Here is a 21,676-nt window from a genome sequence, read left to right as displayed (position 1 = left end):
CACTAAAATGAATTAAGAAAAAAAATTTAACATTTGATGATCTTCTCATTTGTGATTTTTCTTTTCTTAAGGTCTTATAAGACTACAGGAGCTGATAATGGCCCCGTCCAGGTACAACATCAGGCTAAAGATCCGACAACTTCCTCTTGACACGCAAGATACGAGACCCCTTCTTAAAGAAATGAAGAGAAGCCGGGAGTTCCGCATCATTTTTGACTGCAGTCATCAAATGGCTGCACAGATTCTCAAACAGGTTAGTGACAGTCCTGCAGAGTGTGGCATAGACCCTTTCTAATGTTAGATCTTAATATGGCCCAGACAGATCTAAGCATGTGGTCCTCTTCAACACAGCTGTCAACAGCACAAGTTGATTCTTATCAGATCAGAGTGAAAATATGGAGGCTATGACTTGCCAAGAACTTGGCAGTGGTTAGGTGAGAGGAGAGTAGCAGCAGAAGGTGTCAGTAATAATTAAGCAGGAGTGAAATTTTGCTGTCAGAAAGTGGGATTTCCACTTGTGCCACCTGACCCCTCAGAATCCCTTAAAAGTTAATCAAATACAGTGTCCAATCATAGACATCAAATCTAAAATTGACTTGTGGAGAATATACTTCTTAGAGTGAACAATCGTCTTGTGATCTTAAGCAGAGAAAGCTGTGACCCGTTGTGATGCACAGCTGTTCATTTTTGCATATGTTGCAACTGGCTTTGTATTGCAGACTGTAAAAGTGTACTGATGTAATGCTTAGTTCTTACAATGATGGAAAACAATGCATAAAACCTGTACTAATTCAGTTTTTAGTGTCCAGCACATGGGTGAAATTTGAACGGTTTGACTTTATACATATGCCACAAACAGCAATAAGATCCAAAATGTTTCATTATCAAAACTGTACATACATGTGTTTTGATACAAATGATCGTCACTCAACAAACAACTGTCAGTATAATGCTCGCAGTAGAGATTGTGGGGGTGGTCTAAAGCTCTATAGATGTCAGAAACAGGCAGGTGGATCCCCCTTCCATTCAATTTGCTGTCAGCTTCTGTTTACTAAATGCATCATCCCCTCCCAAGTTATTTAAATATCTCAGTCCTCCAAAGTTATTGAGATCTAAGGTGACATATATCTGCTCGTGGCCAGTCTGCACATATCGCACCAAGGAATCAGTGTCCTCTTGAGAGAACAAGTGAGAGAAGGTTTTGAGGCAAAAATGCTCCAGACAGTTCCCTTCCGTGACCATCTTGTCAGGGTGCTATAGCACAGACCACAGCTTTTAAAAGATACCTACTGTGTTTTGGTTGAAAAACAGCAAATATTGACTTTTGAAAAACTGGAAAGAGAATTTCAGACATTTTGTTCTTAAAATTATGAAGCAGAAAATATAGAAAAACTAGAATAGATGACCGTACATTCTAACATTCTGGTAAATCACTAATAATACTGCAGCACACAAAGTATGATCTCTCAATGAACTTCTGTGTTGTAGTCACCTAAACAGACTTTCTTACTAAAGGCAAATTTGGAATGAATATCACCTACATTTTGACTGCAGTACAACTACAATATCTTAACATTTGCAGACTCATCCATTCACAGCTTTACAAAAAGTTTGGTCCTATCCCAGACAGTAAGTAGAAATCAGAAGCATTGTGTAATGTGATTTGACTTGTACTGCAGGTGCATGTGTATGAAGGAGGATCTGATGCGACTGTTTTAAAATAGTTTAAATATCATCTCTGAAGTGCTGTATTACGCCCTTGGAACATTTTGTTTGTCATGCCATGATTCTCAACAATATGTCTCGTCCCGTCTTCGCTCTGACAAGCTTACCTGCATTCTACATGCCTCTGTCAAGTTATATTCCTTGTCAGATTGGAGAAAATAGGAAGCCTGTCCCAGGTGTCTTTAAAAAAAAACAAAAAACTGTGTGCCTTTTGTTCTTATGTTTTTATTTTTCATTTGGTGCTGTTATGCTGTATTGGTGCTAACAGAGCTATATTGAGTTTTATTAAAATAAGTGGTTGACAATAGAATGCTGACAGAATTATATTGTATCATAGTGTACATCATCCTGCAGCAGTGGACAAATTACTTCAATTAATGAAAAACCCCTGCACACAATACAAAACATGACACAAAGTTTCAAAGTCATGTATTTGGCTTGATGTCTATAGACGAAGAAGTGAATTTGCCTCCACATATGCATAGCATCTTATTTACATAACCTTGGCTTTTTTTCACAACAGATGGTACAATTAAATGGGAAGCACAGCCGCCATGAGAATGTGGTCCCTTTGAATGTAGATTGAGTGAAACAAGTGGCGGTGATGGAGTGTTCGGATATGAGGCAAAGATTGCAGAGCTCTTTTGATTGAAGGCTCGCTCGTCTCCTGGGATAACGTCACATGCCCTAAGCCATTGCAAACCATTTAAATGCATAGAAAAGCATCAAGTACTGTTGCTATTCTGTAATTCTGTGGACCACATATGGTTCAGAATTCCCAGCAAGCTATAGCAGAACCTATCTTCTTTGTCAATATACTGCATGCTCATTAAAACCTGGCTATTTTTTACTTTACTGATAAAAAGATTTTTTTGTTCATCTCTTTACCATTGTTTGTTCTGTTGATTCTAAAATGCCCTGACATGACAAAATGACCATTTTCTTTATCCTGTCTCTATTCATTCACACCTTTCTTTCCCATCCTCCATCTCTGTATCCCTCCAGGCCCAGACCATGGGGATGATGACAGAGTATTACCACTATATCTTCACCACTCTGGTAATGTACCATGCTTGTTAATGCAAATAGAGTCTCGTTTGTTCTCATCTCGTCACCGCTTGAGTTTTTGATGAATAGTGGCTAATTGCCAATGGGGTTTGGATCCAGTCCATAATATCAATTTTGTTTGACAAGCTGCAGGCATAATGGAGTCTTCAGTGTGCTGTAGTAAACACTCTGCTTTATAGTAAAGTCAACAGAAGCCTTTGAGGTGGCAGCATTAAAAAACAACAGCTTAAGATTCAAAACTGACTATGACTTCCAAGTTAGAGGAAGGACTTCATTTGGGCCTCTGTACTAAATGATATATCATTTAATTAAATACCATATATTTTTCAAGTGAAAATGATAAAAAAAAACTGGATTGGAATGAAAAAAAAAATATCATGAAATTTAATCCAGTATCACTCTTTGTGAATGTGGGATTTATTGCAGGAGTGTTGTTTTAGACTGCATTAGTTTTAGCTAGGTGTAACTAATAAATTGTCAGGTGAATTGTATAATTATATATCTTCATAGGAACAAATAAGTTTGGGGAGTGGAGTGCCACAGACATGGTAGGGAAGACAGAAAATATTTAGAGTTTAGATCGTTGTTGGTCTTTTCAAGACAATGGGGATGATGACACACAAAACATTGGCAGACTTACCCTTTAAAATTAAAATTAATTCAGGCTTGAAGTTTTTTTTAAGTATCAGATATGTTTAATGTTACCTGGGTATGTTACAGTGTCATTCCCCTCTTGAGCGTTTAAAGTTCCCTTTCTGATGAAATGATTTCGCCTGACTAATACAAGCAGACCCAGCAGGGAGGTGTTGCTGCTCTTCACTAAGACGCTGGCTATTTGGTGACAAACAGACTGAACGGGAATGAATACCAGCATGATCTGTGCTGTTCCTTTCACTCTCTGTTATTGTCTCTGTTCCTGCCTCTCTCGTGCACGCACACTCCCTGTCTCTCTGGACTTGGCCCGTCTGTTGTGATAATATGGTATGACACCGAGGTCCAGGCATGATGTGTGTCAAATTTCACGCTTGACAGCGTGGCAATAACATTGGTCTGCCATGCATCGTGTTTGTGTAGCATGTCTATTGCTTTAATAGGGATATCCAAAATTCCTTTTCATTGCCAGTGATCTGATGTATGTGTGTAAGTGTAACAGTTTCCTAGCAGACGGAACAGAAAAATATTTACTAGAGGATTAACTCAAAAAAATGCAGCAACAATATTTTTCACATGAAGGCAGGATATCTTTTTAGAATCAGAGTGTGGTATCTATCTATATCTGCAATATGTTGTCATATTGATAGACACACCATTAAGAAGATTATACCTGGCGGCTTGATTTGATCCAAAAAGATGAATACTTGTATGCTATACACAGCAATACAATTTCCTCTCGATGGAATCCACTGATGTCTGTGTTTTATCTTCTGAGGTGAGGGAAATGCCGACTTATTAGAGCGTGAAAAGGCAACAGCAGAGTGGTATGGGGTAATAACGTCCTTGTCCTTTGAAATGAGTCTGCCATAGCTCCTGCCTTGCCATAGCTATCTCTGAGAACCTAAAGCTGAGAACTTTGTTATGTTTGCCACGTTCATAACACTTCAGTATGCACTCAGACATATGCAGCATGTTCGCTGGGTAAAGTTTTCAGCGTAATGCTGTTGTAGGATTATGTTGATTTTGTGTTATAGATTTGTGTACAAGGCAGCACTGTAAAAAGTGAACTTATAATTGGAACAAGTTGCTTTTCTGACATTCTAAAATACCCTGATAGAAATAAGGATGTCACAAAAGATGAATTATACTTTTTTACAAACAGTTCTGTCCCAGTTAGTTTGTATTCTTAGCTTCAAAGCTAAGAAACTCGTAACCTGATCTACTTTTCTGAGCAATTTTGAATGTCATATAGAACAACAGTGATTTTCTTTGATCTCAGTTCATAAAAGAGAGTACTGTACTGCATTCTAGTGTGAAAAAAAAAAGAAGAAATATTTCAGTGACTGGCAGCGACTATTCTTTAGTAAGTGTCTTACACGCTCTCGTTCCCCCAGCACTAACCCCACAGGGTGCTAATGAAATATCTATGTTCATCCAAATGTCTTTTCCAAGCCCCCTGGCCCATTCCGACACGACATGTGTCAACATGTGACTTCACACTTCAGCTACAATGGCTGCCCCAGAAATTACAGCGGCTCAAATTGAATTGCTTTTTTTTGCTTAGAAGTTGTCTGGAGAAGGCGAGTGTTGAATTATTAATATGATCCAACAGAATTGATGGATTTTTTCTTGTTCTTTAATTTTTCTGACCTACAAACAATAATTAAAATATTCCTAAATAAGAAATTTGCACCCATAAAGATTTTTTCACATGAACATGATTAGGAACGACAAAATATACCACAAGCTTGTAATTTGTGCAGTATAATTCATTATTATATAGGTACAAAAACAATAACAATTTGTCAATTCTAAAAGGATTTGCCAGCAAAAAAATACTCCACCAGGAGAGCCTTTCAGATTTAATTTACAACACAGACACTGCCTCAGACTGTAAGCTTAAATCTCCTGATATGACATTGAAAACTACTGTATTCTCCTTCTTTTCACCCTTTTTGGTCTTAATATAGTATCTCTTTAATCAGCTCATTAATTTTTTCATTCTTTTTCCATGTGAGGAGAAAGCATCCAGGACAAAAAAAACACAGATGCTCAATGCTGGCAGACTAAATGAGAATCTATCCTTCATTACTGTTGTCCCTCAAAAGGACCTGATGGCCATTGACCTCGAGCCGTATCGCTTCTGTGGTGTCAACATGACCGGCTTCCGCATCCTCAACGTGGATAATCCCCAGGTCGCATCCATTGTGGAGAAATGGTCGATGGAAAGGCAGATACCACCTAAACCTGACTCAGGCCTACTGGAGGGCATCATGACGGTATGTTTTATTACTTCTGTGTTGTTCCATTTAAAGTCAGTCATCAAACTGTCAATATAAAGGGACCACATTTATCTATCTGTCTGTCTTATCTATCTATCATAGCTTTTGCCAATGGTAAGAAATTGATTTAATTATAATAGTAACCTACAACAAACTCAGCTATATCACTATATACAATAAATACTTTATCAGATGCATATACAAACAACTCTTTCAGACTGTGGCTCATGTATAAAACATAAATACTGTATGAAGTATGTAAACAGATTTGAGAGGTTCAGCTACAGCTCTGCTAAATGTTGAATGGGAAAGATGCATATTTTAAGTGATTTTAAAAGTTCATTGGTACCATACTGAGTGGTTCCAGTTTCTTATAAACAACTACTGTCTTTGTGCACTTCGGTGTCTCCCTTTAACTCATGGTTCTTGTGGGTAAATTGTCTGTTGATTAGAGAGGTTAGAACACAAAAAAACAGTCACGCTTACACATAAGTATGCAATGTATGTAAACAACTACTCAGTAAACCATTCAGGTATAAAAGGGGTCTCAGAAAGGGCAACCCATCTAGCCTTGAACCCATGGTTGTACATTCTTTATGTCCATTTTCCAAGCAAAAAGCTGAAGCTAAGATCCCTAAAACTGAATGATTGAAGAGAAGAAAAATACCTCCTCATCAGAAAGATTCCTGGTTCTGTTCTGGCATGTTGATGGCAAGGTCAGATATTGGCAAGAACAGCACAAATCCATGGGGTTATCTTTTATGCTTTCAACCGTACAGATGGGGGTGATATAATGGCTTGGAGAACATTCATTAATCCCTTTCGCACCAATTATCCTCTGAATGCGTCAGTCTCCCCAAACATTGTTTCTGACCAGGTGCACCGCTTTACAGCCAATCTTTTTCAAATGGATAGTTTATAATGGATAATGCACCATTGTTTCAATATGTTTCTGGGACAATGATAGGGGCTTTGGCTTACTTCAATTGCCCACAAAGTCTAAATATCAAACTCAGTACAGCCCGGGATAATATAGAGCAAGATGTGCTACCAAAAAAATCTGCAGAAATGTTATTATGCCATCAAGACAGAAATATCTTTATGGAAGGTTTCCAGTCCTTGTTGAATCCAAACCTTCAAGGTTGTTCAGTTTGTTCTGGATGAGAAGTCAGACTTAAGTTACACATTGTGTAGTTACAGTAGTGTTATCAGTAAATAGATGTATAGTTTGAAAGAAATGCTGATTGTAGTGCCAGAAAGAAACATAGCAAATTAAAGGGAAACAAATTTACTTGAATCTTTTTGTATGCCACATATCCGCTAATGTGCTAATTCCAATAATGAACAGTTTCCATTGATTTGATATTTCAGATTTAGAACCCCTTTTATCATTGAATGTAAATTAATAATATAGCAGATGTGCCAAAAGGATGTTTAGTTAAATATTTCCTTTTGTTATTATTTTCAAGAATGGTAACCTGCTATTACTTTTAAATTGATTAACAGGTCTTTCCAGCTGCTGAAGGCATATGTCAGTTATGTAAAGAAGACAAAAACAACACTATACTATATTAACTAATCAGTTGAGAAATACAGAAGGTGGTGATGTGTCATATAATTTCAATTTGTCAATTATGTACGTGAGTTTATCTCAAATCAAAATCTATATAGTTGTATATAGCTGGCATTTGAAGAGAGCCTGAAAGCTTATCCTTCATGAAATAAAATGCAGATGAATTCATGAATAGATATGAGTTACACGTCATTAACCTGAAAATGTAATGTCTACAATAAAAGTGCATAAAAAATATTATGATCTGAGCAAAAAAGACTTTTGTCCTTTGAATCTTTCTATAGTAGTCTGAAGATTAGATTGCTGGTGACAATGTATGTCTTTCCACAGGCATCAGCTGAAATAATATTCACCCCTTATTCCAGACAGATGCAGCTCTGACGTATGATGCAGTCCACATTGTATCCGTGTCATACCAGCATGCTCCACAGATGACAGTCAACTCGCTGCAGTGCCACCGCCACAAACCCTGGAGATTTGGAGGGCGCTTCATGAGTTTCATCAAAGAGGTGATGGGACACCTTTGGCCTGTTGCTATTTGATTTAAGTATTGTTGATAATAGAGCATATTGACTGAGTGGTGACAATGAAAAAAGGAGTGGAGTGAGGACTGTGTAGTCATTTGGGACTTAGATATTTAACCAGCAAATCAATCATATTCACATACAAAGCAAACCAAGCCTTAATAGTCACATCAAAGCAGTGTTGTTGTCATATTTATAAATTCCCCGTATTCATAACCTATTTTCCAGAAAGTGCATACTGTAACCTTTTGAACACCCAACTAGTGTAATCGGCTCTTATTTAATCTAACATGAGAGTCTGACAGTGCCTCAGAATATACAAACAAGCCTGTGGAAAATGGCAGATTAAGGGTGTGCAGAGATGCGACTATTTGTATCTTGTCTATTTGTTCAAACAACAGAATTATTTGTGTTCGTATTCGTCCTGTGTCTGGTTTAGACATGTTTAAAATTGCAGGAATTCAGCTTATTTTTCCACTCTTATAATCACTGCCATTATTGCCAAATTAAAGCATTACCCTCCTGGATCTATTGTATTTTACACAGACTTCGTCCTCTAACCAGGTTCCTTCATCTGTGGTAACTGCCCAATAAATTTGCATATACCCACAGAGCAATCAGAATGATGGCTATGGGGGGCTGTCCATATAAAAGGGCAGAGCTAAACCTCTTTCCTCATCCACTTTTCATTAGCAAAATGGATGACAACTTCTGTTCAGTACGGTTGGCTTCGTCCAAAGATTTTCTCCATGCTAAGGCTAAGTCTCCATGGTTAACCGCTTTATGCGCCTCAGTGCTAAGCATCCTGATGGCATTTGGGACTAGTTTCAAGCATGCTTTTTGGCCAGTTTGGGCCTATTTTCCAGTGATTATCTCTCTTGAGCTTTGCGGTGATGATTGTGAGTGTGGATGTAGATCTCTTGAGTCCTAGTTGCCTTTTACAGCACCCTTCTCTATCAAGATGTTAAAGAGACTAAAGAGTAAAATTGCTACAAACCTGAGGCCAAAGTCAGAGTAGGCTGCCACTGTGGCTAGAGCTGGCCACCTTCAAATGTCAAGAAGACATAATCCCTTTGTCATACTGTGCCATTTCCTGGCCCATACTGTTCAGACTTGGTACCAGGATGTGTAAGTATGGGGTAACTGATGAACTGGCTTGCAGCCATGTTCAGTGGTAAGCAGGGGCAGAATCTAGGCTCAAAAGGAGAAAAAGAATAACCTTTTGTTTCCCCTAAAGCATCTGCTTTGAAAGAAACTATGGGTGAGTTGGAGGTTTGAAATGGCCACCGCTTGTGGCTCCTCCAAAGGTTTTCTTTACCAGCAGGCAGTGTCCTTGAGTGAGCAATCCTCCATTATGGCACCAGGCTCTCTGGTATATTCAAAGACAGTGTTTGGAATAGGCATTGCCCAAATTCTCAGTTCACTTTTGTAATGATGTATAGGGATCAACCTATTTTCTTTTTCTTGAGTTGCAAAGAAGGGTGGGGGTAGGATAGATGTTTTAAACTCTCCTGGCTCCCCTCCTCCTTCTGCTTAGGAGCAAGGATGACAGTCCATTTTTACTCAGGACTTTCTTGGGGTCTGTGTATTGCACTAAAAAGAGATCCATGGGGATGAAAGACTGGTGGTTGTGTCTTCTGTGAGGTATTGGCAAGTTTGCCAACTGCCATCGACAGTTTTATTAGTTGTGTGACTTGTGTCTTTTCACCTTTTGCTATGGCAGTTTCACTCGAAATTGACCGGGGTTTTGTCAGCATAAAAGAAGGGGTACGGTTATCATGCATTGCCCTTTAAGTATATAGAGGACTGTAAGATAGAAAAAAGTCAGTGCATTGATTATACTAACCCTGTCCCTATGAATACAGATGCTGCATCCCAGCTGTTTCTTTAGTTTGTGAAGACTTACATGATAAATAGGGTTAGTGGTAAACTGAAAGAGGTGGTTGGGGCAGTGCCATTAGGGAGGATCTAAAAGTATATGTAATCCAAGTTTGTGTTTTGGAAAAATGAGGGGTCAAGTCTACAGTGTAGAGCCTTGCTAGTCTGCCTCTATTTATAGAACTGAAGCTACAATGTGTATCAACAAGGAAAATGTTATTAATGCATCATTATTGTGAGTGCCATGTTGGAAACAAAAGGTCTCACCTTGGCTAAGAAAATGTAATTTATCTACCTCTACTAATGATGTGACTGTTTTCAACCATTCCTACAATACCAATAATGTATTGTGTGAAATGTGCTCTGAAATCTGACACCATATATTATGTTTCTCAAATACACATCCCCAACTGGCACATGATCCATGAATACTATTGTTTGCATCTGAGTTGTAGTAACAATTTCTGCTTGTCTGCCAAATGTGCAAACACAATATTGCAAGTGTCTATGCACAACAAACATATCTAGTGTGTGTGGTACACTGGCTTCATTGCTAACAATGCACTGGAGCATTGTTAGCTATCCTAACAAGCTGTACCATTTAGCAGCTATGTTAGTGACTTGTAGCGATCATGAGTAAAGCCAATGACATATTATTACATTGTCCTTATACAAACATACTGTAGTGTTCGGTTATTAAAACACTTACTCAGGCCTGATTTACACTCTTCAAGACAGGCGTATGACATGTTCTGAAGGTCGAATTGGCCCTTTGGATGTGATGTGGCTGAGGCATTTATGTCACTCTCTGAATTAAAGCTGTTTGAACATGCCACCCACCTCGGTGGCGAGAGGCCAGCTAGAATGAGGTACGGGGGGGTTTGGAAAAGGAGAGTGCCACATATTTCTCCTTGAGGCTTCGATCTTCTCACAACAAGTTCTGGCAAGCTACGGGGAAGACAGGTTAGAGCTATAGCCTGAACTGTAGGGTTGTCACATTTTTAAATATTAGAAAAGTGCTGCAACTTGACACACAAGGATTGATTACTCTATTGTATCAAGACTTATTAAAGATCTAGTGCCTGCATCAGACTGACAGAATGAAAGTGACACCAATAGTCAATTAAGACTCTGTTTTTGCAGAAAGAGCACAAAAGAGTAAATAAAAAAAGATTGAATAAATCTGGCATGGCATTTTAGAAAAGGATTCCCAAGTTAGCTTCATGAGTGCTGAAAGATGGCTACCCCATTAGCAGACGTGTGAGAAGAACAGGATTGTAGCAGAGGCTGTCATTTGTTTGCCTATAAACACGTCTGTGGAGGTGGCGGGTATCAGGGAATCGTAATAGGGGGCAGTTATGTGTTTTCCCTTCTCATGGGGAATCAAGCAAAAGGAGATGGTTGTTAATTAACTCTGCAGTCTGGAGGGAAAATGCGTTGGAGGCGTTGAGATGTAAAATGTAATTAAAAAAAGGAAATGCAGCCTGTATGGTTTGTGTTTGTACTTTTGGTCGGTGTGTTTGTGTGTGTGTGTGTGTGTGTGTGTGTGTGTTTGTGTGTGTGTGTGTGTGGGTATGAATTTACTCTTAGTGAAAGATAGATGGTGTTGTAGTGTGTGTGTGTTAGGCTTTACATTTGTAGATTGTTCATTTCTCTATGCTTATTAGTTTTTTATTGTTGTCATATTGTAATGGCTACCAAATATTTTGTTACGTGGCTATACATGCACACAATACGCAGGAAAAGCAATGTAAACCACAGTCTCAAGACAATCTGATTGATAGATAGATTGATTTTATCAATCCCCGAATGGAAATTGGGTCGTTATAGCAGCCAGGTACATTAAAATGCAATAAAATACAATAGAATAAAATACAACAATAGAATAAAATACTTGGACAGAAAATTAAAAAAAGATAAAAGATAATAAGGTAGGTAAGGTGCAAAGTTTTTAGTTTTTAGTTGCGAGATGGCGGTAATAGTACTGATGACATGATGGTAGTGTTATTGTTAATAACAGTATATAATAATAACAGTATATAATGATAATATTAATAATATTTATAATATAATAATAATATGTATATATAATATGATGACTGAACAGATATACATGTATACACATAGATATTAAACATTAGTATTAATATAATGTAAACGTGTCATATATTCAGCCTGTGCAAAGTGTGCATACATACATGTACACTGTATTTTATATATATACAATATATATATGTACACATATATAGATACACAAGATATGATATATAGCATATGTATAATAGATACTTGACTATACAAGAAGGTATACATACAATAGATAATATCTTATATGTTGTTATATAATAATAATAATAATAATAATAGTAATAATTGTAATAATTGTAATATATAACATATAATTATAACAATAATAGTGATAAAAATATAATATTAATATAATAATAATATATTGTATAAATATGATATATAATATCAACATGGTTTATATTAACACATATCACATACGATAGTATATGATGACGTATAACTGTTGGTCCACAGTTGGCCTAGTTACCTCCCCAAAAGACAGTATTTATTGCAAGATTATTGTTGTGAGGGGTATAGACTGTAATATGCAGTATTCTGCATTACAACAATAAGCGTGGTAGTGAAAAACTTACAAAATGAATGTGTTTGAATATGTATAAATATGTAGATATATTATTTTTCAGTCCCACTGGGATGGTTTGACGGGGAGACTGTCATTCAACAAGACAAGTGGTCTACGTACAGACTTTGACCTGGACATCATCAGTCTAAAGGAGGACGGACTTGAAAAGGTAACTTTTCTCTTTGTTTTCAGTGCATTCTTTGCTGTGATGGAACAAAACAGCAGAGAACTTCTGTGATGACTATACCATAAAAAGAATTTAATGGAATATTGATTCCAGAAATACGTTTCAGATTTTCCTCTTAATGTGGAACAGATAATGCAAATTTGACAGTATCATTTACCTCCTAACAAGGAAGCAAATTGGCTGTTTCAACATAAGCATAAGTTAGTGGATCATAAAGCAAATTGGATTAGGGTACACATTAGGGTGTTAATTGCAGCCTCTCTTAATGATAATTTGAGGTGATGCCCAAAATGCTGTTTGGTGGTAATGAGCTGTATAAACATGTTTTACAAAAAAGGGAAAAAACGAACTAAAAGGTTGGTAATGTAGAACTTATTTTATTATACTGGAAGGCAAAGTACCCTCTGGACTATAACAGCTTTTCTCTACTAGAGGGCTTTCATACATTATGAATACATCAAATAGGGATAAGTCCCATTATGACTTCCTCAAGTACTCCCTAAAGGCTCAATACTATATAATAGCCGGGGCTTTTCAGCTTGTAACCCTTCTGTTCCAGAATGGAGCATGTAACACTACTGCTTTAAAATTATTCGTCTTCTCCCTTTCACTGGCATCTGGTCCTGCGTGCGGTCAATTAAGTTGAAGCACAGTCATCTTGCAAAAGTATTTGATGCCATATTAGCATCTTCTCTTTGTGTCCCCGACAAATCCTACGCTCGAGCATGTTAACGCTGATCCGGATTGCTGGATTTTTTTTTCTTTTCTGGTATATCCGTGGAATCGGCTTTAACAGTTTGAGCCGGTTAAGATGTGGACTTTTCTCAACTAATCCATTGTAATTGAATATTAGCCCAAGTTTGAGCTTGTGCTGGAATTATGAACAGGTTCTCAGAGTGCCACTTTCACTCAACGTCAGCATTCTCAGAAGGGTGAAATACATGTAATGCTGCCCGTGTGGTTGTATGAGTAAATAACTTTTGAATCAAGCCTTTTGCTAATCATGTTTAATGAATTGAGCTAATTGTAATTGGGTACAATTAGAAAGAATTTTGCAAAGCGGAAAGCGTTCACAGATATTTTTAAATATCTCTCCTGGAGTCCTCTTTGGTTGTGTGACAAGCTGTAACTAATGTGCTTTTCAAATTAGAGCATATGCCTCTCTTTGGATTAGGCAGGGAGGACATTAACCAAAGTTTTTCATGCTTTTTTGTGGGGAGGTTGTATGTCTTCAAATGCATCCACCTCAAGCACAAACCCCAGTGAATATTAAAAGCTGTGTCTGTTGTAATAGAGAAAGCAGAAGGGATGGGAGGAGGGTTTGGTGGAGGGCCCGACTTACAAACAGAGATTGTTACCGACAGCCACAGGACTATTTGTGCTAATGATATGTTCCAGAGTGTGTCTCTACAATATGCAGAGCTTTTTGCCTGAGGGCTTCTTGCATGTATAACTCCTTTATTTGTTCAAATCTCTTGGCTTATCTCAGTGAGAATGCAGAGCAAAATTACTTTCGCAGTGTAATCTAACTGCCAACCCCATGCTGTACCATCATTCGAATTAACTGTAACCTGTTTGCAATATTTTCTGTTTTTAATAATGTTCTGTTTGGTTTAGCCCCATTGTTTAGCCTTTTTTTATGTGTATTTACATACATGTCAGAAACTCACAGCATCAATATACCAATATAATATAATTAATCATTATTATTGATATAGTATAGACATTCTCTTGAATCTGTTTTCATTGTTTTTGGGTAGTTTAGTTTGGAGATGAGGGCAGGTGATGTAATAGGTTTACTTTTTTTCAAACTGGTTTTCTATATTGTTGAGTATCAAGTCCATTGTTTAAACATACAGTTGATCAAGTGATTCCAGTTCCTTTGATTTGCCCATCATGCTTGATTTCTTTCAAGACACCAAAATACCCCCTGCTTTCCAAAACACCCTGGCCTGCTGATATAAAGGTGACTCAGCCAATCATCTAATGCTGCCAGAGATGTGTTCGACCTGGCACTAATGTGGGAGACTGGTTGGCGGGGGAGTCTGCTGGGGTCACAGCCCACCAACAGACACAGAACACTTAGCTACACGCTTTTCATCTTCCGCAGGTGGGGAAGTGGAGTGCGTCAGGAGGTCTTAACATCACAGAAGTGCCGAAGCGAAAAGGGATGAACATCACCGATTCCCTGGCTAACCGCTCCCTCGTCATCAGCACCATCCTGGTAGGTCACCTGTGTAGCCTGGCGTAAAAGATGTCCTACCCTTCATGTCTCCTCAGTTTTCCTTCCAGATAATATACTGAAATTTCACAAGAATGTCTTGTATTTGGCTCTTTCCAGCAGAGATATTCATTGCAATCTTGCAACCCTAAGGTTCTTTGCAACCTTAACTCAGAATAGCAGGAGTGGTGTGCATGGGACTATAGTAAGAGCGATACACACACAAATGTAAGTGTTAATTACACTTGCACTAATGCACGATGCAAAATTCCTGTCTGGCCTAGCTACTATGTGAGAGTTTGGGCTAATATTAGTGGCTCTTGCATTTGGGAAAGTTTATACTCCCGCAATGCTGGATTTATTACCAGAAATAGCTTACTATTTGTCCAACTTATTGCTCAGTCCTCATCCTCAAAGCCTTTTTTCTTATAACATTAAAAGTGAAACTTCCCATTCCAGACAGTTTTAAATTATGTAAAAACCACTGATTAATATTTTGTTTAACATGGTTTACAAACATTACTTTTGTTGGCACCCCCTACTAATTTGAAATCTTACAATCCAATTCACATCCTTGGATTAATTTTTGTAATCGTGGAAGAAACTAGCTTGGAAGATGGAAACACCTATAATCAGCATCTGGAAATATTTCCATTACTTTGATTTTAACAAATAAAACTGGCTTTTAATCGTCTTAAGTCTGAATCTTGGGAAGAAGGGGAATTATTATTTTCCAGCTACTCCCCACAAAATTAATATGACGAGTAGTGTAACTAATTACTGTTGGCAGGGAGTAATAAGTGAAGTAATAATATTACTTTTGAAAAGAGTAATGAGTAATGATTGATAAATTAAATGTTTTGAGTTACGAGCCCAACAGTAGTGTTCACATTTTCACATTGTTATTACGTAGTAGACAGTGACAAGAAGCTCCAGGGTCCGGTTTACATCCAAAAACTGCACACTGTACCATGTTTGCTGTCAAACCTTTCACTATGTATGTGCAAACTCTCACCGTCAGGTCTGCTCTGCGTTTGCGTCTCTGAGTTTTTTTCCCCTGTGGCATTAGCTAGACAGCGATTGGCTTTCAAATTTGTTATATACCAAATCTAGCTTGCCCGGGGTACGCTAGAATCTCAGATTTTAGGAAAATGTACAGACATCTCCCCCTCCAGTAGAGGAATGTGAAAACACCTCTCTTGTGATGCACAGACACAAGTCAGTAAAGTCAATGCCTGACATTTAAGGGGACATAAATGAGGAGATAAGAAAAACAAATTTTTGAGTGGCCGGGGTCTTTAATATTTGAGAACATGAAAAGCAGAAATCTAAACTGTTTTGTTTGTCCATGCATGTACACAAACCAGCTAATGTGAGCGCCTGGTTAGCTCAGTCGGTGGAGCTGGCGACCCATGTACGCAGTGGCCCGGGTTCAAATCCGACCTGCGGCCCTTTGCTGCATGTCATCCCCCCTTTCCTGTCTATCTCTAGCTGTCTCTCTATCAAATAAAGGCATAAACGGCAAAAAAATTAATACTTAAAAAAAACAGCTAATGTAAGAAGGAATTATTATTATTATTAGAAGACTAACTAGGTCTACAATACAAAAGCAATGCTGTTTTTGTCTAGTACATTCAGCTTTAGCCTTAGTCTCTTAGCACAATATTATTCTCTGCACATATTTAAGACCCCTTTCACGGGGTTCAGGGTTTGAAAACAAGTCAGGTCGAAACATTAAGGAGTCACAGACACCGACAGCGTTTTCAACTGCCCCATGGAACAGCTAATTAAAGCCAGAGATGGTTGTTGTTTCAGCTAAACACCAGCTATAATTGAGAAGGTAGCTTTTGTATACTGCTGTCTCATATCAGGGACCCTTTGTTAAAAAAATTACTAAGAATTTCAAACGTTAAATATGCCGCCATCATTATAAACTGCACAAGTGTGCTATGTGAGAACAGGAAGCTTAGCAACAGTAATTAAGTTGGTAGTTGGTAGTTAGTGAACAGTTAATTATCAGTGATTCAGATGAGATTTTAAAGTCACATTATGATCATGTTAAGTTAGAAGGCCTGGGGCATAAAAATAAAGGAGACAGTGAACTACAATAAACTATTCCTGCATTAATTACATGTGCAGATACAAAGAACTAGGTGATCCCTCCCCCAGCTCCACAGCGTATTCATTTGTAAATCCCCAGTTGTATGTACTTAACACTGTCACTGGATGTTTGGATGTCTTTGTGGAGCTATCAGGGAGGTGCTGACACAAATGTTCCCCTATGTACCTTTTCAGGACAGATATACAAGCTACAACGATAAACACTATCATTATGCCTATATTGGACCACAAGGCTGTAATTATGACGAAGTGAGGTCAAGACGAGACATAATTAATGCCTATCAGGTGCCATCTATGTTAATTCCGTCTCAAAGAGGAGAAATGGAACAAGGATTTAAGTGGTGTAATGTTGAACTACTGCACTAGGAAGTGCTTGTATTTACTGATTTTATGTTGTAGCTAGTGGTGTTAATGTAAATGTGTTTCTCACCAAGTAGTTCAAGTGTTTCAATTGCATTTGACGTTTCTTAACATTTTTGGATCATTCTTGCCTTAAAGTACGTTTGGATATTTCTGACATGTTCCCTGATTTGCTATTTCTTGGGGAATCATTAGTTTAAGATGATAAAACTGCCTACTTTCAAATTGCTGAAGAGAGTTTCAACTTTAATATCAATCTTTCCTCTTAGTGTAATGACATTGCATCAAACTGATTCCAGTGATGCATGAACAAGACGTCTGACAGCTTTATAGTGATAACTTTGTCAAAGAGATTAAGGCACTTAATGTGTTTTCCCACTTACATTAATTGTTTGCACTCCATTGCCTGTGATGTCTCTGCGCAAGCCCACCTCCCTCCTCTTTCTGTTATGCACGCCCATGCTGGGACTGTGAGGGTAGAACTGGTATAAACACTTTGATTTGAGTCCAAACCTTGGGGAATAGCAAGAATTGGAAGGCTAGAAACAGATGGTAATGACTTTTTCCCTTAACATGCAAACTTTTTGATCAAGTTAATTGGACAACTTGAGCAAAGTTTGTGGCTAAGCACTCACTCCCTAAATGCATTGTCATCAAGTATTCATAACTTATTATTTATTTAAGAGGCCATCCTAATTGTAATGTCCAAGTGGCTTTTTTGATAGCAAACAATTAAAGATGTTCATCATTTACTTATTTTGTGAGAATTAATGGAATAAATTATGCCCTGCTTGATATTTGTTTGGTTTACACTGTTCTTTACAGTCAGCAAACCTCAACAGTGTAACTGTGTCCACATGCCACCAGCACATGATGTTATATTTTTATTGCCCCCACCTCTGCCCTTGTCACCTCCACTTTCCCCCATGAAAAACAATATCCTGGGGGAATAAACAGTCTTGTGGCTGCCTATTTTCAACCCTTTGACTGTGTCACACAAGCTACAGTTAAAAAAAAAAAAAAAACACAAAGCAAGGAGTCACCTTCACTAGAGAATCAATTACTGTGCTTTTGAGCTCAGTTTGTAAATTATACATCTGGCTATTGGAGGCGATAAATTGTATTACAGCCTTTGCATAAATGGACCAACATGTTTTGAAATGCACAGCAGGATATGCAAGTCTATCTGGCAGGGAAATGGTAAGAGCCACTAAATAAAGGAAATCATTTATGAGCTATTCTGTGTTAGTCATTGTCACTGCAGGCATCAGCTCAGTTGCTCTCCCTTGGTGGTTGGTGTCAATTGATGAAGGCAACGTCGTGGGCATGTTCCATTTCACTGCGGCATTCTGTTCCTAATCAAGCTTTTATACAGCCAAAATTATGAGCAGCCAGGCAGGATATTACAGGCCAGTAAAGAGTGTCAGCCACATGACCATAAAATGAACCGACCTGTGCACCAGCTATATAGGTCAACGCACAGCAGTGTGGGGGAGACAGTAGGTTTAGTTAGTTCAACACTGCAGGCACATTGATAGTATAAACATTCCTTCTGTGTGCATTACCATCACTATGGCAAACACCGGTCACAGCTTTGCAATTTACAAGACATTTACTTGCATTACAGTCTTAGCTCAGGCCTCCTTTCGTTAATACATCAATGTAGGAAAACCCTCAGACTTCTTTCATATTTTAACACTCCCTGAAACTGCACACTGAACTTGAATCTGCTGTCACTGCCTGTTAAATGCAACAGCGACTCATCAGCTCGGATCACTTTGCTTCAATTAGATGCACGTGCTGAAACAAATTGAAAAACCTGACCTCACCATTGCTTTTCATTTGATCTTTTGGTTCTGTGCAGGAGGAGCCATATGTCATGCTTAAGAAGTCTGACAAGGCGCTGGTTGGAAACGACCGTTTCGAAGGATTCTGCATCGACTTGCTGAAAGAGCTGGCCAACATCCTGGGCTTCACATATGAGATCCGTCTGGTGCCTGATGGGAAATACGGCTCCCAGGACGAGAAGGGCCAGTGGAACGGCATGATCAGGGAACTTATAGAACATGTAAGTTGTACTTCAAATTGTCTGCTCCACAGTTTTCCTTAAAGCAATAGGTCAGCATTTTGGGAAATACACTTATTAGCTTTCTTGTCAAGCATTAGATGAGAAGATTGATGCCACTGTCATGTCTGTACAGTAAATATGTAGCTGGAGCCAGCAGCCAGTTAGCTTAGCTTAGCAGTTGCCAGGCAACAGGCAGAGACTCCAAGAGGTTACTCCTCCCAGCTAAGGAATAGACCTGGCTATAACCCCCTTAAAACTGCAATTTATTTTTTACAAATGAGGTATCACATGTTGATTAGTGAGCTTTAGAGGTGCTGGTAGGTGGATTGTGTTTCCTTTGGACAGACCCAGGCAAGCCATTTTCCCCTGTTACTACTCTTTATGCTAAGCTACGCTAATCAACTGCTGACTCCAGCCACATATTTGTTGTACAGACGTATACAATATATCAATCTTCAATTCAAATTCACAGCAAGAAATTGGATTAGTGTATTTCCTAAAATTCCAAACTATTCCTTTATCATCTGCTGCATTATTACAATTATGCAGCTACATACACTGTAAAAGTGTTTTATATCACGCAAACTTAAAAAAGCATGCCATTGAACTGAATTGCAGGTTATGTCCTCTGCACAGGCAGTGATATAGTTATGATTGAGTACAAGTCAGGAAGAGCCTGCAAAGCTGTCAGTTACATTTATGGCACAATTATGTCAAGGTTGCCTAAAAGTTACAAGTGTGTTGATGCCATTCAGTGAGACAAACCACTTCCTTCAACTGAATAAGCCAGAGATCTAGGATGAACATATGATACTGTATTGTAAGGATACAGGAGAACACACTGGCAATCAACTTGCTAAGGCATGGTGGGCAGTCGCAGCTGTCTGTGTCAAACTCAAAGCTTCAGCAGCCATGAAACAACCTCACATCGATGTGATGGTGGCAATTCTCTGCTGGCATTTCATAAGTGTCCCTGTCAGTGCTCTCTCTTTGTCCTCAGCCCCATCGGGTCAGCGCTGTACTCAGCTGAAAACTTGTAATAGCTTAAGTGGCATTTAGTGCAGGGAATCGTATGGCAGGAGTCAATGGCTTGGTGCTGAAAGGGTTGGGAAAGGTGGGCTCCCTCTGCAGCACTTTATTTCTCCATCCAAGCTTTTTGCTAGATCCATGTTAATACCAATAACCTTGAGGGGAACAAATGGATTACTAAAGGCAGAGAATGCTGGCACGAAATGGAGATGCATGACTCCATCATTAGACAGCACATGGTCTTTGTATTAGTCTGTTCTTCAGATTAAAGGGAGAATGTGCAGCTAGCCACAGAGAGTCCGTTCATTATTTTAGTCAGAGAGCTGTCAATTCAGTAATTTTTTCAGCCAAATGGAAAAAAACAATGTGTTGTTGTTGTTGTTGTTGTCTGTGAAATAAGGTTTACAAGTGTGTTGGGAAGATGTAGAATCTGATGATTGAGACCTCTAGCCTGAGCTTACTTAATGTAAGCCGTTGAACACACACACATCCATACCAATGAGTTACTCCATTTGCTTGTGTTTTAAATTGAAGATACATTATAAATTTGATAAATACAGTTAAAAATGCATTAAAGGGTGCAATTTTAGAATCTACATATATATTTTGGCTTTAAGGTTTATTGCCTTTGTAAATAGCAGCAGAAGTGAAGATTATAATCTATACTGCTAGTTATTGCTTTTACTGCTCCTTATCGCATGACCAAGGACGCATGACGTCTTCTTTGTGGATTTTAGTTGGTTCTATTTTGTGGTCTAGTGCTTTCCATACCCCTGTTGGTTAGGATAAGCTGATCGTGATTCAGCAGACCTGAAACATAAACTTTAAGGCAAGCACAAGAGATCTGACCCTGGAATGATATAAGAGGCCATTGCATCTCCAGTAAACCTTAAACTACTGCTTATTCACTGAGGTAATAAGTTGGGGCTATATTTCTACCCAGCAAGAACTGTTACATATACTGTCCATTCTATAAAAAAAATACTATTTTGGGAACATATTGTATGCATGAATTGCATTCCTTGTGTGTACCATATACAAAGAGGTAGAGAAGGGAAAAGTATATGGCTGCTGTCATAGTTGTTATCTGTTCAATTTGTATTCATAACTACTTTCTATTAACCTCTTAAAAACCCATTGCCACCTCATTGTAATACAGACAGATAAGATGGGTAACAGTTTACTGGAGATCGGTGCCTTTACTTAAAAAATGGTCACTGAGTTAGATAAAGTCTGAGGAAGAAACAGTTGGTTTTAGCTGATAAAATGGTGCTGAAACACAAGGCTCATGCATTCATGCTGTCAGCTCACATAGTGTACCCTCATAAATCAT

General features: G+C 38.3%; 1 protein-coding gene across 2 annotated transcripts in view; it reads left to right on the top strand.

Annotated features, from left to right (window-relative positions):
- The window catches only part of grik3 (glutamate ionotropic receptor kainate type subunit 3), an 89,892-nt gene that overhangs the window by 48,375 nt on the left and 19,841 nt on the right, over positions 1-21,676 (top strand). For both annotated transcript variants that reach the window (XM_051407894.1, XM_051407895.1), the window contains exons 4-10: positions 72-253; positions 2,731-2,784; positions 5,556-5,726; positions 7,668-7,811; positions 12,419-12,526; positions 14,655-14,768; positions 19,111-19,314. In XM_051407894.1, the coding sequence (XP_051263854.1) occupies positions 72-253; positions 2,731-2,784; positions 5,556-5,726; positions 7,668-7,811; positions 12,419-12,526; positions 14,655-14,768; positions 19,111-19,314 (977 nt within the window). The remainder of the gene's footprint in view (positions 1-71; positions 254-2,730; positions 2,785-5,555; positions 5,727-7,667; positions 7,812-12,418; positions 12,527-14,654; positions 14,769-19,110; positions 19,315-21,676) is intronic.

This window comes from Dicentrarchus labrax, unplaced genomic scaffold (genome assembly GCF_905237075.1).
Source record: "Dicentrarchus labrax unplaced genomic scaffold, dlabrax2021, whole genome shotgun sequence".
In the NCBI taxonomy this organism is placed as follows: domain Eukaryota; kingdom Metazoa; phylum Chordata; class Actinopteri; family Moronidae; genus Dicentrarchus; species Dicentrarchus labrax.
Note: the sequence above shows the minus strand (reverse complement) of the source record. Positions and strands in the feature narration are given on the sequence as shown.